We start from the raw sequence: 18,699 nt of genomic DNA, 5'->3' as shown, positions 1-18,699 counted from the left end.
CAAGCGTCAAACTAGAGTTACTGTTGAAGTATTATATTACTTCCATGAGCTACTTAATTGCATTCGGAGTGCATATGAGGTTGCTAACAGAGGAGGAGATGCCATGTTTTGGTCAATGGAGCGGCAACTCAGCCAATGGTGACAGGTGACGGCCACAAGAAGGAAGTGGCACAAACATGAGTTCAGACTTCAAACCTTACCTAACATTTGATAGAGATTTTGTGTGACTTGAAATTGAATACTGGAATCATCGTCGAGGAGACTGTGCTCTGATGCAAACGGGGTTCAAAAGAGGTTGCAGCAGTCAGCCTTTGGACTTACTCGGTCATCTAATTCCCACCGTGAACATATACTAATCTCGTTAGAGGCACTCTTAATGTAATTCATTAATTACGAACGGAACTAACTAACTAACTAACATCTTAATCCAAAGTCAAATTGATATGGAAAACAAATTCAAGTTGGATTCTCATGTCGAGAGTCTCGATTTTGGATCTGACCATGTAGATTTGGATTTTGAACGATCTTTCGGCTAATGGACCGACTCGAATCAACTTCCACACGCAACAGACTGGCAGCCAATATCCACACGTGTATACGATGCACATGTTCGGTCGTAATTAAAGTCCTCTAGCCGAGTCACGAAACGTGCGAGGTTTGAGAACGCACGCCCGGTCGAAACGGGTGTTCGAGCCCAAGCGCGGTTCAGGGTTCCGTAACTTCACGAGAGACGACAGGGGGGCACCTGACCCACCTGCTCGTGTGGGACCCGAAGCACCAAACCAACGGGAAGACGGCCTCTCCTCGATAACTCGCCGTGGCTGACGCCGTCCACGTCGCGGGACCCACGGAACCCATTATCGCCACCGACCCACGTCGGTCGCTGTCGGCCGCCGAGAACCTCCACGATCCGACGGCCTCGACCCGCGGCCCGAAGAAACGGCGGCCGCCCCGTCCCGCGCGCACCGTGGACCCCAGCGTCGCTCTCCGGTGGCGAAACCTTTGACACGATTCTTCATGGTCCCCATCAGCCACCATCAACCACCGGAACATAGACTGCGGTCTAATGTTCTGCTGCCGCTTCATACTTCCGGCTTCCCCATTTAGTCACGTTGCCTACGAGCTGTAAACGAAAGGTAGGGATGGTGATTCGTGTCGGATGGAGATACCCGGATCAAAGCCGTGATGCTGTTTCCTGATCATGTCGATTTGGTCTAGAATTAAAGCAATCATACGAACAAATTCTCATCTCTGATTGGGTCCACCGGGTCGGTCTAAATCCTAACTATTATTTATTTCCAAGATTATTACGGTTCGATCGACTTCAGAAATGGCCAAAATAAGTCAATTTCCTATTTAATAAGGATTAATCTCATTGAAAAGACGATTGAATCGGACCAATCAGGATGCACAATCGTGAGAGACTGGTGTTGTCGCATTCGATGTGCCAGATGCATCGCTTCCGTGCTACCCAGATCAGGCTACGGAGAGGGATCAGAATCCAATTCGATCCACCTAAGTAGCACGTTTTTTGACGTGAAACTCCCGTGTTTCTCCCCAAAGGGGTTCGGAAGCTGCTTCTAATCGGTGACTCGGACTTCTTCGTGATCGGTGCCTGAGTAGCGACTCGTGTCGGGACAAGTACGCATTAATGTGCAGTCCAACTCATGCGCAGGAGGCGCCCGTGTTTGTTGTTCTTATCCGGAAGCAGGCGTCCACGTGTCTCTTCATCTCTCCGGTTCCGTTATTTCCCAGTCCCGTTCCCGTTGGCTCCACTTCAGCCTTATGGACTAAGGAACGCCACCCGTCAGCGTCACCGCGGTCCCACAGTCGGTGTCCGCACACGCCACCCAAATATATGCGTCCTTCGTCTTCTCCTTATATAAGAAGATTGAAAGCCACCCCAAGTATACCTCGAAGACGGTGCTCATGAATCGTCGATCCTTTCCACTACGCTTTGGTGCCTTCCAGCCTCGTCTCAAGAACAACTGAGGAGCAGTTGGGCGATCGGAAGAGTTTTGGGGGGGGGGGGGTTGTGCATCTCTTTCCGCCAGGCCGACATGCCCGATTCCTTCGCCCTGAGGAAACGCTTAGCTGCCGCCGCCGCCCGCTGCCGCTCTCGAGCAGTCGAAGCCAAGTCCCAGCTGCTACTTCCGGAGCGCCGCGCTGCGTGGCTTAACAGGCTCAACAGTCTCATCTTCGTCCTCTTCTTCCGCCTCACCTGCATCCTCCTCCCCAACCGCTAATTCCCACGCCATGGTCCTCAGCTCCAAACTGGCTACCTCTGACGCCGGCCTGGACTGGTCTCAGGTAGTATATCATACCCGATAGATATGTTTCCTTGAGATCAATGGTTTGGATTCTGTATAAGAATCGTGAGGTGTTTGGCGTGGCAGGAGCTGCTTGATAAGGGAGGACTGCTGCAGGTCCCGCAACCCATGAGCCAAGCTAGGAACAACCAGCAGCAGAAGCAGCACTGGCCGCCGTTGAAGTGCCCGAGGTGTGACTCCACGAACACCAAGTTCTGCTACTACAACAATTACAGCCGGACCCAGCCCCGGCACTTCTGCAAAGCATGTAGAAGGCACTGGACCGAAGGGGGAACTCTCCGCAACGTTCCCGTCGGCGGAGGTCGCAAGAACAAGCGGTCCAAGGCTACGCCTGCCGCCACCAACACCACATCTACCACTGCCCCCGGTGCTGCTGTTAACGTGAACAGTAATAACAATACTCCAGTTCCTTTGGCGCAGCCACAGCAGCAGCAGAAGGTTCCCTTGCTGTTTGGCGGAGACCACAGCAGCAACATCTTCCCTGAGATTCTCCGTCAGGTTCTGCTTCGACAACCGCCCCCACCTCTGCCGCAGCTGCAGCTGGCACCGTCTGATTACAGCTTTTCTAGCCCGTTCTCGTCCGATCCTCACTCTAAACCTACTCTTGCGAATTCAAGTGATGGCAATAACAACACGCCATTCCCCATCTCCTCCTCCTACTCCTACCCTTTAGCATCCGTGTCCGAGGAGTGCCTCGCCACCATCAATCCTTGCTCCACTGCGAGCGCATGGCAAGTGGGGCAGGTGACAGCAGCTTTGCCAAGGAGCATCGGTGGCATGGACCATTCCTCGACCGACTATTGGAGTGGTTGGGATGATGAAATGGCCGGTTTTTCGTAGCGACCTTTTACTTTATATATTCGACCAAGTGTTCCATTAACTATGTTGTTCGAATGGTGCTATCTTCAGCTGTTACATATGTCTACTATAGATTATTACCTATTGAGGTCCGCTTGCTACTTTTTCTTCTATTTGCACTTGTCATTCGAGGCTGTGAGCCATCTGTGTGTTTTGTATCTGCTGTTCCTGTAAAATACATATACATAAAAGAAGGGTCCGGATGAACTGTGACTTGTCTTTTTATCTGTGACTCATCAGACAAATTGTAGCAGTAATATTAGAAATCGAAGCTCGTACAAACAATAGTATCCAGAAACAATACAGTAAAAGTACAATGTGGGAGCGAGATAGGGGCATTGTGTACACTCGCTGTAGACTGGACGTTGTGTCCATCTGCCTTCAAAGCTGATTGGCTCTGTTGCGACTTCAAGCTGGGGAATGAAACAAATGAGCTGATGGATCAAACCAGCATCGTGCTAGCAAGCGGTAGTGGAGTAAGAGGTGAACTAAAGAGCTTCAGCGGTAGCAGACTTCATACTCTGCCCACCTCGAACTGCAGTCACGATCACCAATCCCCAGGCTGAGCTACTTTGTGCCGCCACGCCTACGTTGCAATTCCATCCAGGGCGTTGCTCATTAGCCGTCGTGAGCTCCTCCGGCCAAGTCGCTGCAACCCTACCACCGAACCAATTCATGTTAGGTGAAAGCTTCCGTGGATGGTTCATTGGGTTTGCTGGAGCATGACCGAGGAACAGCCATGGTCACACCCTCACGGTAGAAATATTCGTAAGCGTGTGATGCTGGCGACGCCTTTGCTTCTACGTAGACATGGAAGTCCTCACTACTACAAACCCTGAAACAAAATAGCAATCGACTCCGAAAGATAGCAGCCAGCCTTCTGGTCATCAAATAGATATAGACTAAAATTAAATTGACTCTAAATTTGCAACAGTGGAATTTGATATCAATAAAAGAAGATGAAATAGTTCCTTGAAACGTATAGAAAGACACAGATGTAGCATACCAAAATCAAAGTTGATAAGGCATATTTTGGGTCTTGGTTACATGGACCTAGACAAGCGGAGAGACATGGAACTTCAAATCCGATGTGGCGTGTAGCACACACGTGGTAGGCAGCCGCTCGTCGCCCCTTCATACGAACGACATCATTACGGTACAATCATCTCGAAAATCTCGGGTCAATGTCGCACGACGTCAACCTATGCAAGTCGGTCGACGCTCGTACAAAATCTAAAGCCGGTTGCTAATTGACCCTACACGATCAACTCATCCTTGTAGGTATAAAACCTAACCCTCATTGATCAGAAGGGGAGGACACTCTGTTAGTTTGGCAAGTCCCATAGTCCCACATCGGGAAAATCAGACTTGTTGTCTCGTCTTGGAACTATAAATAAGGGCCTGAGCTTTGATGTTAGACACACCACGAGAAGTACCACAGACACCACAAGAAGTACAGCAGGCATCACAAGAAAACCTGCTTATGGTTTGAAGTCTTCTTGTTTAGGAAGCTGAAGGTGTTTTATGGCCTAGGAACATTTCCTAAGGCATTTGTAAGTGTCCCTCTTTTATAGTAGTAATTTGCTCCTCTTTCTTCCGTGGATGTAGGTCAAAGTCAATTGACCGAACCACGTATATCTGGTGTTCTGGTGTTTTGTTTGTTCTTGTCGCTTTATTCTTTCCACTTTATTATCTTGTTGTGTTGCCAAAATTATCCTTTGGTAAATATCCTGGGGCTAGCTCTAACAAACTGGTATCAGAGCCTGGTTCTGGGATCTTTTGGCAACAATGACAATATCAAAGATCGTTGTCGAGAAATTCGATAGAAATGTCAACTTCGGCATGTGGCAACTCAAGATGGAGGCCATTCTGGTTCAAGACGGAGTTGATTTGGCACTTCAGGGTGCTGAGAACATTCCAGATGGTACGTCAAAAGAAGATCTTGCGGGTATGGATAAGAAGGCCCGATCCAGCATCATTCTAAATCTCTCTGATGAGGTTTTACGGGAGGTAGCTACGGAGACTACGGCTAAGAGCATGTGGGACAAACTTAAAGCTTTGTACATGAAGAGGACAGTGGAGAATCGTCTCTACTTGAAGCAGAGACTGTATATGCTTCGGATGGTTGAAGGTACATCTATACTCTCGCATCTTGATAAGTTTGATTCTTTGGTTATGGATTTGGAGAATATAGATGCAAAAATTGATGATGAGGATAAGGCTTTGTTGCTCTTGTGTTCTCTTCCCCAATCTTTTAAGCATTTCCGTGATACTTTGATTTATGGAAAAGAAACAGTTTCGTATCAGGAAATTAAATCTGCACTAAAATCTAAGGAGCAAATAGACAGAGATATCACTGGGGAAAGTAAAGGAAATCAGGCTGAGGGTCTGGTTGTCAGGGATAAAATGGATAAAAGAGAATTTGACAGTAGTAGATCTAAATCTAGATCTAAATCCAGACATAGAAATTTGGAATGCAGATATTGTCATAAAATGGGGCACATTAAATCTGATTGCTTTAAATTGAAAAATAAATTAAAGCAAAAGGAAAAATTTGTTGAGAAAACTATTGAATCCGCTGAAGCTAGTGTAGCTTCTGATGAGAATTTTGGAAATATTTTCTTTGCTACTGATGACAGGACAAAGTCTAAAAATGAATGGATTTTAGATTCAGGTTGTTCTTATCACATGTGTCCCAATAGGGATTTGTTTTCCACATATGAATCTTGTAATGGTGGAATTGTTTTGATGGGCAATAATGCCGCATGTGATGTTGTTGGTAGAGGAACAATCCGAATTAAAATGCATGATGGTATTGTGAGGACGCTCACTAATGTTAGACATGTTCCTGATTTGAAAAAGAATCTCATCTCTTTAGGCACCCTAGAGGCCCTTGGGTGTAAATACACAGCTGAAGGTGGAGTTATGAAAGTTTCTAGAAGTGCTCTTATTGTTATGAAAGCTTGTAGGTCTGGTAGCTTGTATATTCTGCAGGGAACTACTGTCACAGGTTCAGTTGCAGTTTCGTCATCATCATTGTCTGATTCTGACATCACCAAATTATGGCATATACGTCATATGAGAAATATTCGACCACCACAAAGGTATGCAAATTTGGTTGCATATGCTTTGTCTGTTGCAGAAGAAACAAGTGAAGTTGGTGAGCCTACTTCCTATTCAGATGCAGTTTCTTGTGATAATTCCGCTAAGTGGTTGATTGCTGAGGGGAAAGTCCTTGTTCAGAGAATTCATACGAAGGACGATTCAGCTGATATGTTTACGAAGCCTCTTCCGGTTTACAAGTTCAAGCAGTGCTTGGACTTGGTTGGTGTTCATTGTTGGTGATTGCCCGTTGGGGCTTTTGTGAAGAAGGTGGAGCAAGTTTTGTTGGGACATGCCAAGGTGGAGATTTGTTAGTTTGGCAAGTCCCATAGTCCCACATCGGGAAAATCAGACTTGTTGTCTCGTCTTGGAACTATAAATAAGGGCCTGAGCTTTGATGTTAGACACACCACGAGAAGTACCACAGACACCACAAGAAGTACAGCAGGCATCACAAGAAAACCTGCTTATGGTTTGAAGTCTTCTTGTTTAGGAAGCTGAAGGTGTTTTATGGCCTAGGAACATTTCCTAAGGCATTTGTAAGTGTCCCTCTTTTATAGTAGTAATTTGCTCCTCTTTCTTCCGTGGATGTAGGTCAAAGTCAATTGACCGAACCACGTATATCTGGTGTTCTGGTGTTTTGTTTGTTCTTGTCGCTTTATTCTTTCCGCTTTATTATCTTGTTGTGTTGCCAAAATTATCCTTTGGTAAATATCCTGGGGCTAGCTCTAACACACTCAACTCTCCTTAACTCCACAACACTAACTTGAACTTCGGAGAGGTTGAGTCGAGAAATCTCCCTCCCGACCTAGACCTTTGTGCAGGAGCCAGCAACAAAACAGTAGCAACTCATCGAGGGAGAACCACGCTTGGGAGACGATGCTTGGACCTAACCCGATCCAATGTCGACGTGATCCGAACATCCTCATGGGCAACCTTGCGCATCTTAGCCACAGCGTAAATAAAGGTTACCAACAAAAATTAATTTGGCCTTTTTGCTTAAAGCACTGTACTAAAGGGTAACATGCGTTCTTACCTAACTGATAATTAATTCTTTAGTTAGTAAGAAACACAAATTAATCCAACTCGTCGTGCATAAGATTTGAACGAATCAGAGTTCCTACAGTCTATATTATTCTTGGCTAAATGTTCTTTTTGTCATTCACACAATATGATTAGCCAGTCATACAGCAGCATTTAAAATACAGAGTACATAGCTACTTCCACTACCAACATCCCACTAATTGTACCTGAGAATGGATGGTTTTGTCAATACATTTCTTGCCGTGCCATGGCGGTCTTGAAGGTGATTGACCAGAATTAAGAAGCATCTCTCACAAGCAATGGATGCTAAAGATTGGCAAATCCCGAAATTATAAAGGATACGAAGAAAAGATAGCTGCCATATCTCTAAATCAATGAGAACAAGTGAGAGAACATTGTAACGTATCAAAAATATATAAAATTGAAATCGACTCGTAAGAATTTGATGAATGTATTATTATGGATTTAAGTTTAAATATTTTAATTAATAATTTAAGATAAATAAAATTGATGAGTCAATTAAATAGGGTCTCTATTGAATTACAATAGCATGACTCCATGATAAATTGATGTGACATAATCGAACACATCACAATAATCTATGATCTGCGATCTGGACTGTGACAAGCACATGATCTATACTAGAAAATGGTTGAGAAATAAATTAACTTAAGTTAAATATAATAAAATAATCTATTTAAAGCTACAAGGACACATCAATATAAAAAAATAAACTTTCAAAACTAACTTAGAAAGATAAGATAGACAAATTTGTATTCCCATGTCTAAGTTTATGATAAACGATAAAGATTTGATTTGTGGTATTGAAACAAGTAAAGGCTCCATTTTAGACCTTAAAATTATAATACTTATTTTGTCATACATTATTTTGTCAAAATATTGGGTATTATTTAAATGTGAAGAGTCATCTGAATTATTGAGAGTTTTCATCAATGCAGTGTGATTAGATATATATAAATAAAGCTAATTAGACGTCATCAAGTATCAAGATCTTTATTAGTTGAGAGATATCATTTTTAACGATAAATTGGTTTTATGATCTTTGCTTCGACATTCAATTAAAATTCATATTTACTAAAAATCATTTCGAGAAGAATTTAGTGGTTACCCAATGTTAAGGCTATCATGGAAAAAAAAACTTTTGAATGATAAAGAAAATCTCACAATCCTTTGTCAATGATTGACCCATTAATTTATAAACTTAAATTATTAAATTAAGATATTTAAATCTAAATTAATAATGATAAAATCATCAAATTTGTATGAATATATCTTTATTTATTTTCAATGTGAGGTTAAACTTGTGTGACTCAACTCTTTATTGATGATTTTTTCACAATTTGTTGACTACCTCTACAACACACGAGTTGGACAATTGATCTTGAAAATTAAGAAAATATATATTAAATCAAACCTTTATGGATGGAGGACTCAAAATTGTTTATTCTAAACACATAATGATAGCTCCATATTTTTTCAATAGTAAGTACTGAGAAAGGATTAATAATATAGTGTCTCTGTAATTAGTTTTTTTAATATTTGGATCCTTATATCTTTATGAGTTACATTAAAATCTCTATACTTATCAAAGTAAAATATTTAACCTAATTTCTTCGTACATCATCAATTCCGTTGATAAAAATATCATACGTGTTAATGATAAATTTTATGATATTTATGAGAAAATTTAAAATTAAATATTTTACTTTTATAAATATAACAATAGAGATCATGATTTAAAAATAATAAATTACAAATAATTAACCCACGAAAATCCATATAGGACAGAGGTGAAGTTAGGAAGCAGAAGGTCAACCTGCTATTGGCGTGGCGTGTAATAACTGCGGTCAAAGCAGGAACACCGTGGAATTTGATTGGTGCAGCAAAAGGAATTCTGAAAGATTGCTGAGGAATATATGCTCCAAGTCGTATCTCGCCAGCGTGAAGATAAGATTCCTATAGTCACAGGCTGCTCCGTAAAAATCTGCAGCCATTGAACTGTTCCTAAAATGAATGGGCTGTGCATGCGATGTGGAAGTTGCAGAACGAAGGAAAGCAAGCAGAGAGACTATGATCACTCCTTCCACATAAACCGGGAAGGAGAAGAAGTAGGGGGTGCGCTAGTGTCCTGACGTGCTGCTGTCGCTGTTGATGCTGTGGAATCCAAGCAGCCAATGTTGGATTCAGCAATGCTGGTGAGCTGGGACTGGAAGAGTATGCTATTAGCTTCGTCGATGTCGTCCCATACGTAGCTCCCCGGACCCCAGGTGCTGAACCATGCCTCGTCGGCCTCTCCCCAGACCATCTCCGTCGTCTGCGTCGTAACCATGCTCATGCCACCAACTGTGGTCGCAGCAGAAGCAGATGGGGTTTCGGTTTGGGGTTGCAGCTGAGAAGGTTCGCTTGGCTCATCCTGCTGCTGTTGGTTGGTTTCTTCCGGGGTGGCAGGAGCAGAGGATGAGGAAGAGAAAGAAGCCCCTTGGCCGAGGAAGAGGTTGGGGAAATTAAGCCGCGCGTTCTCGCCCCTGAGCTTGAACGCCTCGCGGTCGTACGCGAGGGCCGCGGCCTCCGCGGTGTCGAAGGTGCCGAGCCAGAGGCGGGTGCGGTTCTTCGGGAGGCGGATCTCCGCCACCCACTTGCCCCAGTGCCGCTGCCTCACGCCGCGGTAAAGCTTCGTCGGCACAGGGGGCCGGAAGAGTCCGGGGCCCATCAGGTTGCCGCGGGGGCTAAGGTTGAGTCCTTCGCTCCAGTACTTAAGGAGATGCTCATGGTACTTCTGCTTCTGCTGCTGCCGCTGCTGACTCATCGTGCGAACTCCTTCGGCCATAAGCCATGGAGTATGTGGATGAGCTCCAACCTGATGCCGATCACTCCGTGCGAAACAAATCATCTGCTGCTGAAACCGACCGGCGACCGAAGGAGGCAAGAAAGGTGCATGCAGAACGGGCAGGGAATCCTCGCAAGAGAAGGGAAAGATCGGGGCGGAGGAGGCGGCAAGCCGCGGCGAGGAAGCCGGGCTTCTTATCTTCTTGGGAGGTGGAAGCGACGTCGAAGCCTCCTTCTCAACAACCAGCGGCGCACTTCGGCGCGTGCCACCATCCGGCAACACGAGCCGCACTATACCCTTCTGCCTCCTCCCACGACTCCCACTGTTGTTTTCCGGGTCTTCCATGGCTCCCGAACACCAACCAATCGCAAGGTGGGATCCGATACGAACACAGCGTGTCCAAGTGGCGCTTCCGAGGAGGAAGAGAGGAAATAAGAGAAGCGTGCTGTGCTGTGTTGTGTGCTTGCTTGATTGACTCCGCGAGGCACCAGCAGCAGCGCTTTTATTGGCAAACCCAGAGGCAAATGGAAACAGATATTTTTGGCAATCCCGGGAATTGTCGGTGCGCCGGGCCCCACCGCGTAAAAATTCTTGTTTGAATTCGCTTCTTAGACCTGTCCTACGAACCAAGACCGCACACGTGGACTCCAAAATTCCAACCACGCAGGTCTTGCGATTGGCACGAATCTTCAAGTCCGGGTGCGGCATGCCTCCTTCCTCTCTCCTGGTATCGGCGAGCCATGACCGTACACGTGGGCTTGTTAGTCAAAGTTACGTTTGCCTCACATTCTGTGTCTTATGTTCCTGACTTTTGTCTCTTCGCCCTTTCATTATATGTCGTTATCATGGTAAGAGAGTGTGTCTTGTCTTTGACTCCAAGATTGTCCACAAGGGTTGTCTCCGCGTCCATCCGATATCAGAAATGATCATTCCATTAGATCCTTTGTGATGAACCACGAGACAATGATTGCACAAGACGCGAAGGCTGCCCAATTGTATTACTCTGTATAATGCAACGGAGTCATCTCTACCTAGAGAAGCAAATGATCAAAACACTTTGATCATCATCTCCATTCATTTCTCACAGTTCTCTTACACAAGTACTGAAACTTGAAGCCAGCTTTTCCTTTGTCTTGATTAGGCCACGTTAGCTGTATCGCCCCGATGTTGTATGCTCATCATCTCCTCTTCGTGTTCTTGCTCTGACACATGCTAAAGTCTTCCACATTCTCCCTCTCTCGCAAGGATGGTGGCAACCCACAGCGTCAAGTCTGTGTCATCCCCTCCTCTTTCGGCGGACAGCAGAACTCCACCATCGCCAAGAACAAGTCAAGCACAATGCAGAGTCGTAGCAGCAATCCACCGCCCACCCTCATGACACACTCTCACGAACTGTACTCCCAAATCAGATAAATATCAGCTTCCACCTTGTTGCTGCTCCTCTCCCCCTTCCTCTCCATAAAGCACTTCAAACCCCTCTCTCTCATGTTCTTCACCTTAACAAAGGACTAATAAACTGTTGTGTTAACCATTGAGTTTAGTAATTGATGTGCTTGTCGTATAAATTAGGCCCACTACATGTTGTATACGTAAGTTTTTGTTGTGTTGCTGGTTGTCCAAGCACGGCGAGCTTATCAAGAAGATTAGGATTGGAGGACTAGTTGAGATGTACCATCACTACTTGGATGATGACACTACCAAGTTGTCATCTGGGTTGGCCTCTAGAATTAGGTCTTAAGCTTATCCTGCAACGTAGGAATCTCATGATTTATTGCCTCCCACTTGAGGTCAACAGCGACCGAGTTTACTGATCCGTGGTCAACCATAATGGAAGCCAGCGGTTGCCGTAGTCAAGTAAACTTGGTCAAACTATATAATTATTTATTGTGGATTAATTAGCAATATTGATCATGGCATATTTAAAGCAATCTGAAATCAAACATTGCCTCCATCAATCTTAATCGAGTTTGTAGAAATGGTAATAATAAACATGGAAAGCAACATGTGTCGTTGGGATAAGGGTGGGGAATGATGTTTGAATGCTTATCTTTGCGTCAAAGTGACACCTCTTTACTCTGATAGGGAAAATAATAGCTCGCTAACTCACCTCGCCATCTAGGCTGAGGAAACCACCTAAGCAAAAGTAAGGGCAAACTCACTCCACATAGGTTGGTAGGGAAATGACCCCCCGACCCATACCTATCTTGACCATCGAAAAAAGGTTAACAAGACCCACTCCTCACCTTCGCTCAATGACATCTTCAAAGGGAAACCCTGCACACACGCATTGAAGCTACGCAACATGATGAAACTTTCCCAACTTTACTTTCCGAATAAACGACACATGGCGTCATCCCCTACTTGTCCCAGATAGGTTAAGAGCCCTGACAAAGCATATCAACACGGTCGTCCTGCCCTAATGCTGTTATCAATTATCCTCTAATAGGATAATGGATATCCTAACCTATCGGTGGCCTCACGTCATCGCAGGTATAAAACCCAAAACCCTCATGCTAAACAAAAAGAAGACGAGCTCTACCTAAACTCATTTGAGCTCTACTAAATTCTCTCTACCTATTTTACTGACTTGAGCGTCGGAAGGATCGGGTCGAGGCATCCCCCAATACCGACCGCTTGTGTAGGACTCAGGCATGTCTAAGAGCCACCTTGAAGTGATGCTATAAGCTGCTCCCCGAGATGATTACAGATCGATCGCTGAGATCCTGTAACATATCGGAAGTTTACTTACTACCTCAACTGCCCGCTCGGGCTGCCACTCCCACCCCAGCATGGCCTCCATGACGGATCAGCACCTTCGAGATTAAATTAGGTAATGATAACTCTCCAATCAACGGTACCAAGATAACAACAATACTACATACGAATAATCTTACAAACCCGATCATAACCAAACCTAAAGGAGTGTTAATCCTATTGTCGGTCATCCACAAATCTTGGTTTAGATGAACGCAGGAGCCGAACTCACCTTTTATATTAGTACGAGAGATGACGGATAGGAGAAGGGTTATGAGACTTTCGAATGAGAGAAGTTGAACCCTTGCCAGCGTCTTTTATGCAATAAGATTAATGTTGGATTTGTCCCACAACACGATCCCTCAGATGATTAAATCAACTTATACGTATGAGATGGAGAAGATGGAAAAAGCAAATGCGTACCAAATGTTCCAGAAAAAAGGCTTAAGAGTATAATATAATAATAAATACACAAGCAAGCTTATATTAATTTGGATTGATAATAACATCGTGCCTGTGAACTGAGCTTGGGAACACATTAGAGTCGAGAGATTTTGCTGCACATGTTCTTCGCAGCTTGGGGCTCTGTGTTGAGTAAATGAACATGGTAGCACAAGCAAGTAAAAAGAATATTATAAGGCATTTGATTGATGATTTCATTGTCTTTCTTAACTTAGATCGGGAACACATTCGAGTAGAAAAACTGAATGAGAGATCTGTGTTGCACATTCGAGTAGAGAAACTGAATAAGGGAACACAGCCTCCTCGACAACAGGATAAGTGAGATGGTCCATGTCATAAGTGGGCTTAAGGTGTCGCAACCATAATGGAGGAGGGAGCAAGAGGTGTCTCAACAAGAGAGGGAGGTGAGACGAGAATGCCAAGAGGGGAGGGGATGCCAATCCGATGTGCCGGAGGCCTACTGCACTCTGAAGATAAGACACAACATCGGAGATTCCATGCTTACTGACTACCTTAATTCATGCGCCGGAAGGATCATCACCCTCAATGGTCAGAAGCTCCCCATCCTATGATTCATCCAAACGAGTGCTGTAAGGGGACTTCTCTGCCTGGTATGATAAAAGTATTATCTTAGATCTACCTTCCATCTATGATCTCAAAATATGGTGATTACGTCTCCATGTAGAATGCCATCAGCTCACCACATTGGAATGTCAACACTCACATCATAGTGTACGCCTTAAGGGGATGCAGTCGGGTGCAAGTGGTGGGACATCGAGGTCGGACCGTGTTTGATGGTGAGCTTCGTCAGGTTCACCTACTGGTTGTTCCATATTACTTTGCTGTGATGTTTCAGGCGCAAAACGAGAGCTTCGAATGGGTCACCATGAAACCAATGACAATGTCATGGTCAGCCATTTCACGGGGAAGGTATCGGCTCTTAGTGGTATACCGGTAGAGATATATCAAATGCACAGACTCTCTCTCTCTATCTGCTTCAACGGTCGTATTTATAGGATCCAGTGACAACCACCCTATAACTACTAGATTGAGGTAGTTATTGAAACCACAATATAACTACTAGATCATGATTGAGGTGGTTATTGAAATCATCATGTAACCACTAGATCATGATAACTATCTAGATAGATAACTATGAATCAAATCTCAACACTGATTCTTATAGTTGTATACACCAATTTGCGGCATAAATCTTTCGATCATCTAAAGCTGTACAATTATTATCAGTGAAACCAAATAATTTACATTTAAATTTTGTTTTGAACACCCACTTTAACCCAATCGCTTTCTTAGCTCCCAAGTTTCATCCATTCATCTTTTTTAACTACTTCCTCAAAGGTTGTTGGATCTGAAATAAACAAAGCAAATGTTGAGTTATAAATTTCTGTTAATGATCTGAAATTTCTTGGAGGAGTTTCATATGAGGAATCCGAATTTGAACTGCTATTGGGTGAGGTTGACGATGAATTTGTTGGAGCAGGATCTGTTCTAGTTCTATTAGAATCTACATTTGTGTTTCACCTTTATTGGTTTCCCAATTCCAACTTGCCCTTTCATCAAACATAACATTTCTATTAATAATAACTTTACCACTAACAGGGTTATATAATCGATATGCTTTCGATCGTAAAGAATAACCAATTAAAATATATTTTTCAAATTTTTTATCAAGCTTGTGATGATTTTGTGAATTCACCAAAGCATAAGCAATACAATAAAAAATTCTTAGATGTCTAATACTTGGTTTTATACCATACCAAGCCTCAAAAGGAGTTCGATTCATAACAGCCTTTGTTGGTAAAATATTCAACAAATAAACTGCTGTTGCAACTGCTTCTACCCAAAACTGACTTGGAAGATGTTTTCCTTTAAGCAAACTTCTTGCCATTTCAACGACAATCTGATTCTTACGTTCGGCTACACCATTTTGTCTTTCTACAAGTGCCTTAAACTTTAAAAAATTATCAAATGTTTCATATTTCAATTTCAAAAAATATACCCAACTCATGCGACTATAATCATCCGTAAACAATAAAAAATATTGACTTCCACCAAATGATTTTATATTCATAGGTCCACATAAGTCAGCATGAATTAATTCAAGACAATTGGATGCTCTCCATGCTTTTCCAATAGGAAATTATTTTTTACTTTGTTTGCCATAAATACATCCTTCACATATATCAAGTGTATTAATCTTGGGCAATTCGAAAACCATTCCTTTTTTACTTAACAATCTTAAACCTTTAATGTTAATGTGTCAATATCTTAAATGTCATAAACTAGACTCATTCTTTTGAGTTGTGATAAGCACATGCCTTTCAATATTTGACACATCAAGTGGAAACATCTTGTTTTGTGTCATGCAAATATTTACTATAATTAAACCAGATTTTTTATCTCTAATAGTGCATGAACCATCATCAAATATTACTGAATATCCATCATTTATCAATTGTCCAATACTCAACAAGTTATGTGATAAAGTAGGAACAAAGAAAACAAGGTATTTTACCTTTCCTTGATTTGTCTTCACCTCAATTGTTTCTTTCCCTTCCACTTGGATTTGCTTGTTATCTCCAAGTCTAACATTCAACTTGTGAGTCTTATCAATATATTTAAATATTAATTTTATGCTTGACATATGGTTAGAACATCCACTATTCAGAAACCAAATATCATTTGAGATATTATGAACTTGTGAATGAGTCATAAACAACTTACTATTTTCTTCATTTTTCTCTATATAGCTTACTTGCTTTTCTCTTTTCTAGCAATCTGCCTTCGTGTGACAACTTTTTACAATAGTGACATTGAATTCCACTTTTGTAATTTTTTTTATCATAATTTTATTGCCCTTGTTCATCATGCCTATCAAAGTGTCCTCTTCCTCTTCCATTTCCTCTACCACGAAATCCTCCTCTGCCACGTCCTCTTCCTGTTAATTTTTTGTCTTCTTTTGACGTAGAAGACTCTCCCTTAACCTGAAATGCTTTTTCTTCACTTTTTTCAAGTGACCTGTTCAACCTTACTTCTGTACTTGTAAGGAACCCATTAGTTCATCAAATGAATATGTAGATAAATCTTTTGACTCCTCAATTGCGGCAACAATATGATCATATTTCGGAATTAAACTTCTCAAAATTTTTGCAACAATTATATGATCAGGAAGATGTTCACCATAAGATTTCATTTGACTAACAATTTCAGTCACTCGAGAAAGAAAATCTTGCACCGATTCATTGCTTTTCATGAATAAAATTTCAAACTTACGACGGAGGGTTTGAAGTTTTACCATAATCACCCTTGATGAGCCTTGAAATTTATTTTGAAGTATCAACTAAGCTTGCTTTGAGATTGTCGCTACTGCAATTCTTGAGAAGATCGTCTCATATACAGCTTGTTGAATGAAGAACAAAGCAGTCCTTCTTTCTATTCTCCCTCAGCCTGATTTCGTCATCTGGATCTGCATATCCATTCTTTATTAAGTCTCAAAGATCTTAAGATTTGAATAGAGTCTTATCTTGATACTCTAAAATTCATAGCTTTTGCCCGAGAAGATGGGGATAAGGGGTTGAGATATGGAATTGTCGTTAAAAGCCATAATACCCAGAAGCCATAATACCCAGAAGATGGGGATAAGGGGTTGAGACATAAATTGCATTAAAAATTATAATACTCGGTTTAGATTGAAACTAAGCTCTGATATCAAAACAGAATATTACGATGCAAGTAAAAAGAAGCCATTAGATCATAATAACTATCTAGATAGATAACTATGAATCAAAGCTAGTTCGAGCATTATACTACTGTAGCATGGCAGCTCATTTAATTGATATTATCACATTTCAAGTTGATCATACAATTGGGCCTGAATCATCAAACTACGTGCAAACAAGAATCCACAATGTGGTACTGTCCCCACCGGCAATCGACAAAGACCGATGCAGCCAATCCGAGTCTCGCCTGCGCTAACAGGGAGCGAGATCTAGTGGTAGGAGCTCATGCCGACGGAGGCGCCAAGGGGCGCCGTGCCGGAGTCGCGGGCCGCCTTGGCGTAGAACACGTAGTACAGCTCGGAGAGGACGGCGGTGAAGAAGACGAAGGCGGCGCCGGCCCCGAACACGCCCTTGCGCACCGTCTCGCACGATAGGTTGCCGTCGAAGAACATGTTCCGGTAGCGAGTGTGGTGCGCGTTCCGCACCGATCCCGCCAGTAGGCACGCCTCCGCTATGATAAATGTCAGCCTGCAGCAGCAATCACCACCCGAAAGTCCACATCAAGTAAACTACGATGGTGAGGTCTTCGGAGATGATGGGAGACGGGGATCCGTATAGGTATGTGTACCAGGAGAGGAGGAAGAGGAGGAGGGCGCAGGCGCGGGGACCGCCGGGGCCGAGGGAGCGGCCGAAGCAGAAGCACTTGCTGACGACCATGAGGATGGCCTGGCCGAGGAGGAGGAAGAGGAGGGCGCCAACGCCGTAGCCGGTGGCGATGTCGGAATCGTACACGCAGTAGTTGTAGGTGTCCTCCGAGTCCGCCACTACCTTACCCTGCAACGTCGACGAGATCAGGCTCGAGCAAGATGGGCACGGGGGAGGAAGGGTGTGGTCTCACCGTGCTGCGGCGCTGCTCGGCGGCTACCGCGAGGCCGAAGGCAATGACGTCGAAGAGGAAGACGAGGACGAGGATGAGCTTGGACGCCATGACACAGTACCGACGTGATCGCAATGATCTCTCTCTCTCTCTCTCTCTCTCTCTTGTTTAGGGTGGTTGTGGGCGTCGGTGGGGGGCGAAGATGGCGTGGGAAGCAATAAATATTAGAAGAGGTTTCGTGTGTGCGGTAGGCTGTCTTCGGGCCTGCGAGGTGGATTGAGCACCAGCAAAATAGATGATGCGTGAAGTGGTTGTGTGAGATTGCTGTTCTCGTCGTCGTTTACCGGAAAGTTGTGCACCAAACACACATCTCAACTTGGAAAGAAGAGTAAATGAGAGGAAACAAACACTGAAATTGTTTCATTGTGCCCTTTAAATATGCTTACAAGAATTTTTTTAAATAATCAAACTTTATTTTAAAAAATAAAATAAAATAGTTTAAATGACTAACTCATCAATCTAAAACTTCTTAGATAAGATAATGGTAAATCTTATCATTGTTTATAAAGTTCTATTTAACTTATCCCAACATTCTATATAAAATATTCATATTTAGTTAGAATTCTTCTTCAAATTGGATCCAATAGTTTGGACAAAGTAAATTTGATAGGCTTTATTAGGATA

General features: G+C 43.3%; 3 protein-coding genes across 3 annotated transcripts; 1 reads left to right on the top strand and 2 right to left on the bottom strand.

Annotated features, from left to right (window-relative positions):
• Nucleotides 1-1,908: 1,908 nt before the first annotated feature.
• On the top strand, nucleotides 1,909-3,411 carry LOC103984508 (dof zinc finger protein DOF1.7). Its single transcript, XM_009402016.3, has 2 exons — nucleotides 1,909-2,310; nucleotides 2,397-3,411. The coding sequence occupies exons 1-2, from the start codon at nucleotides 2,257-2,259 to the stop codon at nucleotides 3,168-3,170; spliced, it is 828 nt and encodes a 275-aa protein (XP_009400291.2). The 5' UTR covers nucleotides 1,909-2,256; the 3' UTR covers nucleotides 3,171-3,411.
• A 3,980-nt stretch (nucleotides 3,412-7,391) lies between these two features.
• On the bottom strand, nucleotides 7,392-10,662 carry LOC103984509 (ethylene-responsive transcription factor ERF054). The gene has a single exon (XM_009402017.3). The coding sequence runs from the start codon at nucleotides 10,525-10,527 to the stop codon at nucleotides 9,430-9,432; it is 1,098 nt and encodes a 365-aa protein (XP_009400292.2). The 5' UTR covers nucleotides 10,528-10,662; the 3' UTR covers nucleotides 7,392-9,429.
• A 6,550-nt stretch (nucleotides 10,663-17,212) lies between these two features.
• On the bottom strand, nucleotides 17,213-18,222 carry LOC135638643 (uncharacterized). Its single transcript, XM_065151855.1, has 3 exons — nucleotides 18,037-18,222; nucleotides 17,767-17,972; nucleotides 17,213-17,666 (listed from the first exon to the last, which is right to left on the bottom strand). Exons 1-3 carry the CDS (start codon nucleotides 18,124-18,126, stop codon nucleotides 17,408-17,410), a joined length of 555 nt encoding a protein of 184 aa, XP_065007927.1. The 5' UTR covers nucleotides 18,127-18,222; the 3' UTR covers nucleotides 17,213-17,407.
• Nucleotides 18,223-18,699: the final 477 nt, after the last annotated feature.

The sequence above is a fragment of the Musa acuminata genome, chromosome BXJ3-5 (genome assembly GCF_036884655.1).
Source record: "Musa acuminata AAA Group cultivar baxijiao chromosome BXJ3-5, Cavendish_Baxijiao_AAA, whole genome shotgun sequence".
NCBI classification, from domain to species: domain Eukaryota; kingdom Viridiplantae; phylum Streptophyta; class Magnoliopsida; order Zingiberales; family Musaceae; genus Musa; species Musa acuminata.
This window is presented reverse-complemented; position numbering and strand designations above follow the sequence as displayed.

Bases quoted from the DNA above. Each gene is read 5' to 3' on its own strand.
- LOC103984508 (XM_009402016.3), top strand. From the start codon at position 2,257: ATGGTCCTCAGCTCCAAACTGGCTACCTCTGACGCCGGCCTGGACTGG. The intron at 2,311-2,396 runs GTAGTATATCAT...TTGGCGTGGCAG, and splicing joins CCGGCCTGGACTGGTCTCAG to GAGCTGCTTGATAAGGGAGG.
- LOC103984509 (XM_009402017.3), bottom strand. From the start codon at position 10,527: ATGGAAGACCCGGAAAACAACAGTGGGAGTCGTGGGAGGAGGCAGAAG.
- LOC135638643 (XM_065151855.1), bottom strand. From the start codon at position 18,126: ATGGCGTCCAAGCTCATCCTCGTCCTCGTCTTCCTCTTCGACGTCATT. The intron at 17,973-18,036 runs GTGAGACCACAC...TCGACGTTGCAG, and splicing joins CCGAGCAGCGCCGCAGCACG to GGTAAGGTAGTGGCGGACTC. The intron at 17,667-17,766 runs GTACACATACCT...TTGCTGCTGCAG, and splicing joins CTCCTCTTCCTCCTCTCCTG to GCTGACATTTATCATAGCGG.